The following is a 12,917-nucleotide window of genomic DNA, read 5'->3' as shown; positions in this document are numbered from 1 at the left end:
AGAAACTAGTTCAAATCCCAGCTCTACCATTTATATCTGTCCGGTCTTGGACCTGTTTTTTATTAACAAGTTTTGTGCCTTAATGGCCTTATCTGTTAAATGGGGATAATAACTGAGCTGTTAGCAGTAAACATGCCAAATGCATGCAAAGCATTTAGAACAATGTTCAGTAAAACTATGGTTGCTATTCTGATGGGCTTCCCAGGTGGCCCAGTGGGAAAGAATCCACCTGCAACGCAGGAGATGTGGGTTCCATTCCTGGGTCGGGAAGATTCCCCTGCAGAAGGAAACGGCAACTCACTTCACTATTCTCTCCTGGAAAATCCCATGGACAGGAGCCTGGAGGGCTACAGTCCACAGGGTTGCAAAGAGTTGGACATGACTGAGCATGCATACATGTTATTACTATAGTTCAAAACAGCTTTCACTTATTTATCAGAGTTGATCCCACCAGAACTCTGTGAAACAGAGGTGATCCTTTTATCCATGTTTTATTGATGAATATAGTGAGGCTGAGTTAAGTGATTTGCTAAAAAAAAAACACAAAAATCTGTGGCTGAACCAGGATTTGAATTCTGGTCTTTTAACATTAAACTTTGGATTCTTTCCCATTATTTACATGTAAACTACAGCAAAAACTGAAACCCAGCAGGACCCGGCAGGGCCTTCCAGGAAGAGACCCCCATATCCCCTGCCTCTTGCTTTTAGAAAAGCTTTAGCCTCTTAGGTCCTCCCCAAGTTTCCAAACAGAATTTAATCAGAGAAGTGAGAAAACGCAGAAACAAAGGAAAGCAGTCATGCAAGACAAAAGAAGAATAATTTAGCCATAAAATAATGTCATAAACCTTTAATCCCTCTTCAAAGACTATAGATAATATCCTAAACCATATTCCTGAGTTGGTTTGCAGACACTAAAGACCCCACCTAATTGAAGAAGTTACCTGCAAACTTACCACCAGCACATAGACCCCAGACCAACTGCAACCAGAAAGTTGACGACATTAGCTTCCAAAATACCAACTTGTTACTCACCACCAACCAATTAGAGGGGTGTACAGGAGCTGATCACACCCCCTGAGAACCTTTCCCTTACTTGGCCTTTAAAAACGCTTCCCTAAAAGCCATGGGGGCATTGGGGTCTTTTGAGCATGAGCTGCCTATTCTCCTCGCTTTGCCCTTCACCACAAGCTGGTGTCAGCAGATCGTCTTCGTTTCACATCAGGAGATCAGACCTACATTTGGTACATTAACAAAATAGCTATTACAAAATACAGACACCAGATAAAAATCCTAAAAAGATGAAGGCTAATGAGAACATCATGATATCTCTTCTAGGAATTCATTCTTGGAATAAACGCTCAGTTGATGGCAAAATTTAGCATAAATGATGAAAGCTGATTTTTTTGACTCAGTGTGTAACAAATCGGAACCCAAAAGTTCTGAAGCAGGAGGAGAGGAGAAAGATTTATCAATTATGTATTCTTTGTTGTAAATTTTATTTTTATGAAAACAGGTAAACTCCAATGTTGAAAAAAATCACCAAAATGCAGATCTTCAAGACAGTTGAGTAATTCATTACAAAGGGAAGGGATTAAGCGTTTAAATGTGAACCTTGCCATCTTACTGCTGCTATAATTTACAAGGCAGCCACGGACTTTTTGATCCCTGATATATGGTGACATTCAGGCTACACCTACCTAGATCTAGACGACTGGAGATTTTCTAAGATTCCCTACCCACATGACACGTAGGGTAAGTTTTATGAGACAAGCAGAAGATTGGTGAATATAAATGAACAACTGGCAGATCTTCCTTTTTCTCCTAATGAATTTATAATTTAGAGCATTTGAATGGATCCCTAGGGGAGTAATTTTTTCATGACTAACACTCTCTAGTATTTGCATCTATTTCTAATTCATAAAGTTTGAATGTGTTCGCCTTCAAGAACTTGGAAGAGTCTTCTATTTAATAAGATCACTCTTTTAATTTATGAATCTAGTTTTGACTTTTACTATGTACTCTTTATACAAATCATTTTAATTATATCTCAAAGTAACTTATAAAATGCATGTGGACAGATCCATGACAAAAACTAAATTTCAAGTAAAGATAGTGTACTGAAAATTGTAATCTGAAACAAAAAGACAGTGGTAAACTTTGAAAGATCAACAAATTTCTCTGTGTGTATGTCATATATCAGTGTTCTTTATTCAGCTCACCATCACGGTTCTGTTAAATCCTTGCAAAAGTCCACACAAGCCTTCCTTTAAGTTCATCTGAACAATGCACATTAACATGTCCATTCACCCAAATCGACCGATGTACATTCCACAGCTAAAGAAACCCCTCTTTCATTTGAATCCAGAAAGTATGTTTTCAATAAAAGATGTATAATATTCTAGAAATATGCCTCTTAAGAGCCATCCAGATGGAAATATTTCATTCCTTAGATATGTACCCAGAAATATATAAACTGTACATAAATCTTGCTTATGAACATTACTGAGACATAAAACTATGAAATATCATTGAGGTCAAAGAAAGGACTTGGGTTTTTCTCTACCGGTCAGAGTTCACCTCTACACTTCAGTCCTACTCGCAGTGATGATAAAGGCATGACCACACAACCGAACTGAACGCAGATGGCTGAGAAAGCACCACCAGGTTAAGCAATTAATAATAGGAAAAGTAGAAATCTCTGAGTAATCATTTAAGCTTCGGAGGTCTATATTTGTACTTGATTACTAAGGTAATCCTGTGTTAACTCTATCCTTGAACTGGTTGGAGGACAACAGCTATGTATCTGCTGACTAGATGACTCAAGCCCATCAATATCAGTAAAATGTACATCTTGGGTCCCCACTTGATGCCACAGAAACCCCCCAACTCCCTGGTTCTTGCCCATAAAGTCAAGGTCATAGCACTGTCGCCCCCCACCACCACTTACCTGCTTCCCATCCAGGGTGTAGAGACGTTTCACGACTCCCGAGTCCAGCTTGATGGCGTCAGTGATGTCGGTAAGAACCTGCTCAAAGGAGTGAGCGGTCTTCTTGTTGAGGAGAATCCGGACGGCTTTCCGTGGCTTCACCCCACTTCTGATGATGGTGACCAGCTTGGGCCGAATGAAATCCTTATTCTCCCGCACCTCCGAAGGGCTCCCTTTGGCAGTGGCCAGAGAGGACACCGCCCGCGAAGCCGAGGTGGTCTTGACATTCACCGACCAGTTGGGGTTCACGTTCTTGGTGTATTCCAGCTTCTTGAAGGGTTCGATTGAGCCACACACATAACTCTCTCCTAAGGAGGAGAGGGACATATTGAAATTTGCACTCAGCTAAACTCATTCCCTTTGTCCCACTCTCTGAATTTTCCTGTTCTCGTGATACTTGGAAGTGAGCATGACTTGTGACTTTTTAAACAATGGGAGCATGATTAATAATTAATGTAAAAGGATTTCTGACTCCTAATCTAGCTCTGTCAGCAACAGATTGGTATTCAAGGGGGAAGAAATGATCTTTTCTCCCTCTCTTCATCTTCAGTTTGGTGACAGAAATATCGATACTGAACAGCCCTTGGACACAAATGAAACTGAATTCAAGATAGAAAGTATTTGGGGGGATTTAGGTATATTTATATCAGGAGAAAACTTCAAAATCAGAGGCACCAGCATTTGCCACCTGAGATAATTTAAAAACAGAAAATGGATCAGAAAACAGCTTCTAAAAATAGCTGTGTAATTTAAAAGTTTGATGGGAGGGTTTGCTTAACATTTTGTAAAGTTAAGTAAAATTCCAATAACAAGCAGAACACCTTCATTCCTTTTCTTCCATCTTCACAGAGCCATGCACAGTGATCCACACACATCATACTTGTTTACAGATAAAACATTTTGAGGGTAGTCAACATACAAGCTTTATAAAGTGATTTTAAAATAGTTACAGAAGATGAAAAAGATCTGAGGATCTAATGTACAGCATGGTGACTGCACTTGATAACACTTTGCAAACCCACGGACTATAAAGTCCATGGAATTCTCCAGGCCAGAATACTGGAGTGGGTAGCCGTTCCCTTCTCCAGGGGATTTTCCCAGCCTGGGGATTGAACCCAGGTCTCCTGCACTGCAGGTGGATTCTTTAGCAGCCAAGGCACCAGGAAAGCTCAAGAACACTGGAGTGGGTAGCCAATTCTTTCTGCAGCGGATCTTCCTGACCCAGGAATCGAATTGGGGTCTCCTGCATTGCGGGTGGATTCTTTACCAGGTGAGCTACCAGGGAAGCCCCAACACCGTAGAGTATAATCAAAATTCAATAAGAGAATAGAACTTCAAAGTTCACACTAAGAAAAATATTTGAGGTGACGAATGTGTCAATATATATATATACACACACACACACACACACATATATATATACACACACACATATGTGTGTATATATATAATTGATATATATATACACACACACACGTGTAAAACTGTCATAAGGTACACTGTATATATCTTACAATTTTGTCAATCATAACCCAACAAAGCTGAAAAAATAAACATATAAAGTTAAATTTTTATTAAAAATTATTCCTTAACAGAGACTCATTTAATGAAGATACTCAAACTTTTTTTTTTTTGGCAGGGTCTTCTACTGCCTTGTTTGCTAATATATACCCAGCACACAGGACAGACCAGTGCCTGGCACCTTGGGGTACCCGATGTTTGTTTAATGAATAAAAGAACTATGGACACTCAGACTATTAAATAGATATGGATCACATAAAAAGTTAATACACATACCAAGCAATGACCAATTATAAAATGACTAATTCTACATATATTTTCATAAACTTAGGTCAAAGCATTTTGAAATTAAAATGGCCTTTTTTCTGGGTAAGTCTTTGTACCTGGGAATATGTAAAAATGCTAAAAAGCCTTCCTAATTGCAGGTAAAGTAAGCTAGGACTAATCCTACACAGCCCATTTACTTTTATCTAAATCCCTGTCCTATTTTTAAATTAACAGTGCAAGCATCCAAGGCCATGGAATAGGTATTCACATAAAAATAACTGAACCAGTGTTTCAAAAATAGAAAAGCACAATTATGCATGTTATCAAACATTTACTTTGCTCCAATATGTGTTTATGCATTATGTCTCACTAGCAGTGGTACAAATAGTACAAATTTAGTAAACCACGTTTCTAGTCACTGAGCATTGGAGAAGGCAATGGCAACCCACTCCAGCGTTCTTGACTGGAGAATCCCAGGGCCAGGGGTGCCTGGTAGGCTGCAGTCCATGGGGTCACTAAGACATGGCTGATGCGACTTCACTTTCACTTTTCACTTTCATGTATTGGGGAAGGAAATGGCAACCCACTTCAGTGTTCTTGCCTGGAGAATCCCAGGGCCGGGGGAGCCTGGGGGGCTGCTGTCTCTGGGGTTGCACAGAGTCGGACATGACTGAAGCGACTTAGCAGCAGCAGCAGCAGCAGTCACTGAGCCGATTGTTACTGGCTCCAACTATGCTCTTCTCAAAATCTATGTGGATATCATGGAGAAGGAGACGGCAAACCAGTCCCGTATTCTTACCTGGGAAATCTCATGGACAGAGGAACCTGGCTGACTGTAGTTCATGGGGGCACAAAGAGTCAGACACAACTTAGCAACTAAAACAACAATGATGTGGCTATCAACACCACCTCCGTGGAGGCTGCAACAAGAGCATTGTTTCTGCAGGAGTGGTGGAGAGACACTGTGAATGCCACGCTGGGAAGGGAACTGGAGCTCTAGGCTGGGGACCTGGCCTCCCAGCATGTGACTCGGGCATGTCCGTCCCCTAGTCTTCTCAGCGGGAACCTGTCCACCAGGCGGGTGAAGGCTATGCTAGTGGCCACTTTCATCTCACCAGGTTTTAGTGACAATCAAGTTAGATAGGAAAGGTCAAAGTGACCTCAAATGCAAGACTGCTACACAAGTGAGAATCACCCGAGGCTGCGCTACACTGTGCAGGAAGCAGGTATTATACCGCACGGTGTTCGTTGTTGCTATGGTCACCAGTAGACACAGCCTGCGAGCCATCTCAATGTGAGGATGCCCCAAGGGTACCTCAACAAGGCACACAGGCCTCAGCTTACAAAATCAGTCTTTGCAAAAATTCTGTGCTAATTGGAGATATGAAATTATCTGATTGTTTGTAGGTTTATGTATTAAGCTAATAATTAAAATCAAAACAAAAGGGAACTTCCTTGGTGGTCCAGTGGTTAGGACTCTGCTCTTCCAATACAGGGGCTGCAGGTTTGATCCCCGCCAGGGGAACTAAGATACCACATACCACACAGTGCAGTCAAATTAAAAAAAAAATCAAAACAAAAATATGGAATGGTTTACATTTCAACAAAGGATAATTTTTAACTTTAGGAAAAAAAATAATGTTAAAAGGGAGGAATTTTAAAGTATTCCCATAATAGTATGGAATGGATGTTTTGAAAGAGAAAATAAATACTTTTTTTTTTTTACACCTTCTTAAACAAAGCACTTCGAAAATTTCTGAAAGCATGGCAACTTTGAGAAGGTAATGCTGAAGGAAGGCAGATGCAGATGCAGAGAACGGATTTGTGGGCACAGTCCGGGAGGGAGACAGTGGGATGAATGGAGAAAGTAGCATCAACACACACACACTCTCAGGTGTAAGAGGGACAGCTGGTGAGAAGCTGTTGTATAGCACAGGGAGCCCAGTCTGTGATGACCTAGAGGGACAGGAAGGGGGAGAGGAGGGAGGCTAGGGAAGGAGAGGATGTATGTAAAACTACGGCTGCTTTGCGCTGTTTTATGGAGGAGACCAACACAACATTGTAAAACAAAAAAAAATTTAAAGAAAGTAATGCTGGCTTGGTTCAAGCAACAACAGGGAGAGGAAACTCGTGTTTAACTGATGCTGTCACTTTGGGGCTTCTCTGGCTCATCAAAGACTGGAATAAAAATTTTGGGAAAGTGTGTGAGACAAGAACAAAGACGAAAGAAGAAAGTGACAGCTAAAGGGAGAGAAAGGAGTGAGCACCAAACTCAAAGTCACACAGTATCCAGCAGTGTCATTTAGAATCTATTTCATGATTCAGGAATTCAGGAAATGCCAAGATGGGTTTCTGTATATTAATAAGCTTCTATTAAATTATACAAATAGATTTATATTAAATTTACTTGACTCACATTTTGGCTCCTTTTATTTTAATCATAACTCCAAACTTCTCCCCAATAGAAGACGTAGTCTCTGTCACAATGCAGTTAAATTAAGTTTGATTGTGCCTTCTGATTTTGTAAAAAAAAAAAAAAAAAAAAGCTTTTAAATTAATGTATTAATATCATTGATAATGGGAAATTAACAAATGCAATTGTTCTGAATAGGCAAAACAGTCTTGATTTGATTAAATGGCTTTGAATAGCCAGGGTTTAATCTCTCCCTTAACTGGGAAGAGAGTCAAGAGATAGATTATATTTCTTGATTAGAGAATCATCAACAGCTTTAGTTTAAGACCTAACATAAGGTATGTGTGTTAAAGGCCATTCAACAATAGCAAGATATTGGGGTATATGTATCTTTTTGAATTACGGTTTTCTCTGACTATATCCCAGGAATGGGATACATACACCTCAGCGTTCATGGCAGCACCATTTACAACAGCCAAGACAAGGAAGCAAACTAAATGTCCATCAACAGGTGAACGAATAAAAAAAATGTAGTATATTTACACAATGGGATACTACTCAGCCATAAGAAAGAATGAAATAATGCCATTTGCAGCAACATGAACGGACATAGAGATTATCATACTAAGTAAGCCAGAGAGACAAAATGTTAGTTGCTCAGTCACGACCAACTCTTTGTGGCCCCACAGACTGTAGCCTGCCAGGCTCCTGTGGCCAAGGAATTTTCCAGGAAGAAAACTGGAGTGGGTAGCCATTTCCTTCTCCAGGGAATCTTTCTGACTCAGGGATCAAACCTGGGTCTCCTGCACTGCAGGTAGGTGAGCCACCAGAAAAGCCCCAGAGAGAAAAAGACACATATCATATGATACCACTTATATATGAAATCTAAAAAAAAAAAAAAAAAAAAAGGTACAAATGAAGTTAAATACAAAACAGAAATAGAAGCACAGATATTAAAAAGAAACTTGTTATTATCAAGGGAGAAAGAGATAGGGAGGGATCAATTAGGAGTCTGGGATTAACACACACACACATTCAGTTCAGGTGCTCAGTGGCGTTTGCCTCTTTGCGATCACATGGACTGCAGCACGCCAGGCTTCCCTGTCCATCACCAACGCCTGGACCTTGCTCAAACTCATGTCCATCAAGTTGGTGATGCTATAGAACCATCTCATCCTCTGTCGTCCCCTTCTCCTCCCACCTTCAATCTTTCCCAGCATCAGGGTCTTCTCCAATGAGTCAGTTCTTCGCATCAGGTGGCCAAAGTATTGGAGCTTCAGCATCAGTCCTTCCAATAAATATTCAGGACTGATTTCCTTTAGGATTGACTGGTTTGATTTCCTTGCAGTCCAAGGGACTCTCAAGAGTCTTCTCCAACACCACAGTTCAAAAGCATCAATTCTCTGGCCCTCAGTTTTCTTTATAGTCCAACTCTCACATTCATACATGACTACTGGAAAAACCATAACTTTGACTAGACAGACCTTTGATGGCAAAGTAACATCTCTGCTTATTAACATGCTGTCTAGGTTAGTCATAGCTTTTCTTCCAAGGAGCAAGTGTCTTTTAGTTTCATGGTGCAGTCACCATCTGCAGTGATTTTGGAGCCCCCCAAAATAAAGTCTCTCACTGTTTCTATTTTCCTCATCTATTTGCCATGAAGTGATGGGACCAGATTCCACAATCTTTGTTTTTTGACTGTTGAGTTTTAGGCAAGCTTTTTCACTCTCCTCTTTCATTTTATCAAGAGGCTTTTCAGTTCCTCTTTGCTTTCTGCCATAAGGATGGTGCCATCTGCGTATCTGAGGTTATTGATATTTCTCCCGGCAATCTTGATTCCAGCTTGTGCTTCATCCAGCCTTGCATTTTGCATGATGTACTCTGCATAGAAGCTAAATAAGCAGGGTGACAATATACAGCTTTCATGTACATCCTTCCCAATTTGGAACCACTCTGTTGTTCTATGTCTGGTTCTAGCTATTGCTTCTTGACCTGCATACAGATTTCTCAGGAGGCAGGTCAGGTGGTCTGGTATTCCCATCTATTTCAGAATTTTCCAGTTTGTTGTGATCCACACAGTCAAAGGCTTCGATAATCAATAAAGCAGAAGTACATGTTTTTCTGGAATTCTCTTGCTTTTTCTGTGATGTTGGCAATTTGATCTCTGGTTCATCTGCCTTTCCAAATCCAGCTTGAATATCTGGAAGTTCATAGTTCACATACTGTTGAAGCCAGACTTGGAGAATTTTGAGCATTACTTTGCTAGTGTGTAGGATGAGTGCAACTGTGCAATAGTTTGAACATTCATTGGCATTGCCTTTCTTTGGGCTTGGAATGAAAACTGACATTTTTCAGTCCTGTTGGCACTGCTGAGTTTTCCAAATTTGCTGGCATATTGAGTGCAGCACTTTCACAGCATCATCTTTTAGGATATGAAATAGCTCAACTGGAATTCCATCACCTCCACTAGCTTTGTTTGTAGTGATACTTCCTAAGGCCCACTTGACTTCACATTCCAGGATGTCTGGCTCTAGGTGAGCGATCATACCATCGTGGTTATCTGGGTCATGAAGCTCTTTTTTGTACAGTTCTTCTGTGTATTCTTGCCACCTCTTCTTAATATCTTCTGCTTCTGTTAGGTCCAGACCATTTCTGTCCTTTATTGAGCCCATCTTTGCATGAAATGTTCCCTTGGTATCTCTAATTTTCTTGGAGAGATCTCTAGTCTTTCCCATTCTGTTGTTTTCCTCTATTTCTTTGCACTGGTCACTCAGGAAGGCTTTCTTATCTCTCCTTACTATTCTTTGGAACTCTGCATTCAGATGGGCATATCTTTCATTTTCTCCTTTGCCTTTCGCTTCTCTTCTTTTCTCAGCTATTTGTGAGGCCTTCCTCAGACAACCATTTGGCCTTTTTGCATTTCTTTTTCTTAGGGATGGTCTTTGATCACCGCCTCCTGTACAATGTCATGAACCTCTGTCCATAGTTCTTCAGGTGCTCTGTCTATCAGATCTAATCCCTTGAATCTATTGTCACTCCCACTGTATAATCGTAAGGGATTTGATTCAGGTCATATCTGAATGGTCCAGTGGTTTTCCCTACTTTCTTCAATTTAAGTATGAATTGCACAACAAAGAGTTCATGATCTGAGCCACAGTCAGCTCCCAGTCTTGTTTTTGCTGACTGTATAGAGCTTCTCCACCTTTGGCTGCAAAGAATATAATCAATCTGATTTGGGTATTGACCACCTAGTGATGTCCATGTGTAGAATCTTCTCTTGTGTTGTTCTCTTGTTGTGTTTGCTATGACCAGTGGGTTCTCTTGGCAAAACTCTATTAGCCTTTGCCCTTCTTCATTCTGTACTCCAAGACCAATCTTGCCTGTTACTCCAGGTGTTTCTTGACCTCCTACTTTTGCATTCCAGTCCCCTATGATGAAAAAGATACCTTTTTTTGGTGTTAGTTCTAGAAGGTCTTGTAGGTCGTAACAGAACCATTCAAAGTCAGCTTCTTTGGCATTACTGGTTGCAACACAGACTTGGATTACTGTGATACTGAATGGTTTGCCTTGGAAATGAACAGATCATTCTGTCATTTTTGAGACTGCACCCAAGTACTGCATTTTGGGTTCTTTTGTTGACTATGAGGGCCACTCCATTTCTTCTAAGAGACTCTTGCCCACAGTAGTAGATATAAGAGCAGTGACCCCACAAGAGACTGACCCAGACTTGCCTGTGAGTATACAGGAGTTTCCGGTGGAGGCATGGGTGGCAGTGGCCTGCTGCAGGGTTGGAGGCACTGAGTATAGCAGTGCCCTCATGGGACCTTTTGAAGGAGGTCACCATTGTCTTCATCACCTCCACCATAGTTGGGTCTGAGGTCAAACAACAGGGAGGGAACACAGCCCCGCCCATCACCAGAAAACTGGATTAAAGATTTACTGAGCATGGCCCCACCCATCAGACCCAGTGTCCCCCTCAGTCAGCCTCTCCCATCAGGAAGCTTCCATAAGCCTCTTATCCTTATCCATCAGAGAATGGACAAAAAGAAAACCACAATCACAGAAAACTTATCAAACTGATTGGATGGACCACAGCCTTGTCTAACTCAATGAAACTATCAGCCATGTCTTGTAGGGCCACCCAAGACAGACGGGTCATGGTGGAGAGTTCTGACAAAATGTGGTCCACTGGAGAGGGAATGGCAAGCTGCAGTATTCTTGCCTTGAGAAGCCCATGAACAGTATGAAAAGGCAAAAAGACAGGACACTGAAAGAGGAACTTTCCAAGTTGGCAGGTGCCCAATATGCTACTGGAGAAGAGTGAGAAAATAACTCCAGAAAGAATGAAGAGACAGAGCGAAAGCAAAAACAGCGCCTAGGTGTGGATGTGACTGGTGATGGAAGTAAAGTCCGAGGCTATAAAGAGCATTATTGCATAGGAACCTGGAATGTTAGGTCCATGAATCAAGGTAAATTAGAAGTGGTCAAACAGGAGGCGGCAAGAGTGAACATCAACACACACACATTCAGTTCAGTTCAGTTCAGTCGCTCAGTCGTGTCGGACTCTTTGTGACCCCATGAATCGCAGCACGCCAGGCCTCCCTGTCCATCACCAACTCCCGAAGTTTACTCAGACTCACGTCCAGCGAGTCCGTGATGCCATCCAGCCATCTCATTCTCAGTCGTCCCCTTCTCCTCCTGCCCCCAACCCCTCCCAGCATCAGAGTCTTTTCCAATGAGTCAACTCTTCACACGAGGTGGCCAAAGTACTGGAGTTTCAGAGATCCCAGGGCTGATCTCCTTCAGAATGGACTGGTTGAATCTCCTTGCAGTCCAAGGGACTCTCAAGAGTCTTCTCCAGCACCACAGTTCAGAAACATCAATTCTTCGGCACTCAGCCTTCTTCACAGTCCAACTTTCACATCCATACATGACCACAGGAAAAACCATAGCCTTGACTAGACGGACCTTAGTCGGCAAAGTAATGTCTCTGCTTTTGAATATGCTATCTAGGTTGGTCATAACTTTTCTTCCAAGGAGTAAGCGTCTTTTAATTGCATGGCTGCAGTCACCATCTGCAGTGATTTTGGAGCCCCCCAAAATAAAGTCTGACACTGTTTCCACTGTTTCCCCATCTATTTCCCATGAAGTGATGGGACCAGATGCCATGATCTTAATTTTCTGAATGTTGAGCTTTAAGCCAACTTTTTCACTCTCCTCTTTCACTTTCATCAAGAGGCTTTTCAGTTCCTCTTCACTTTCTGCCATAAGGGTGGTGTCATCTGCATATCTGAGGTTATTGATAAGGCTCCTGGCAATCTTGATTCCAGCTTGTGCTTCTTCCAGCCCGGCGTTTCTCATGATGTACTCTGCATAGAAGTTAAATAAGCAGGGTGACAATATACAGCCTTGACGCACTCCTTTTCCTATTTGGAACCAGTCTGTTGTTCCATGTCCAGTTCTAACTGTTGCTTCCTGACCTGCATATAGGTTTCTCAAGAGGCAGGTCAGGTGGTCTGGTATTCCCATCTCTTTCAGAATTTTCCACAGTTTCTTGTGATCCACACAGTCAAAGGCTTTGGCATAGTCAATAAAGCAGAAATAAATGTTTTTCTGGAACTCTCTTGCTTTTTCCATGATCCAGCGGATGTTGGCAATTTGATCTCTGGTTCCTCTGCCTTTTCTAAAACCAGCTTGAACATCAGGAAGTTCACGGTTCACGTATTGCTG

General features: G+C 41.6%; 1 protein-coding gene across 3 annotated transcripts in view; it reads right to left on the bottom strand.

Annotated features, from left to right (window-relative positions):
• DCLK1 (doublecortin like kinase 1) overlaps window positions 1–12,917 on the bottom strand; it is a 354,151-nt gene that overhangs the window by 321,466 nt on the left and 19,768 nt on the right. For all 3 annotated transcript variants that reach the window (XM_040267078.1, XM_040267076.1, XM_040267075.1), the window contains exon 3: window positions 2,948–3,294. In XM_040267078.1, the coding sequence (XP_040123012.1) occupies window positions 2,948–3,294 (347 nt within the window). The remainder of the gene's footprint in view (window positions 1–2,947; window positions 3,295–12,917) is intronic.

This window comes from Oryx dammah, unplaced genomic scaffold (assembly GCF_014754425.2).
Source record: "Oryx dammah isolate SB20612 unplaced genomic scaffold, SCBI_Odam_1.1 HiC_scaffold_24, whole genome shotgun sequence".
NCBI lineage: Eukaryota > Metazoa > Chordata > Mammalia > Artiodactyla > Bovidae > Oryx > Oryx dammah.
This window is presented reverse-complemented; position numbering and strand designations above follow the sequence as displayed.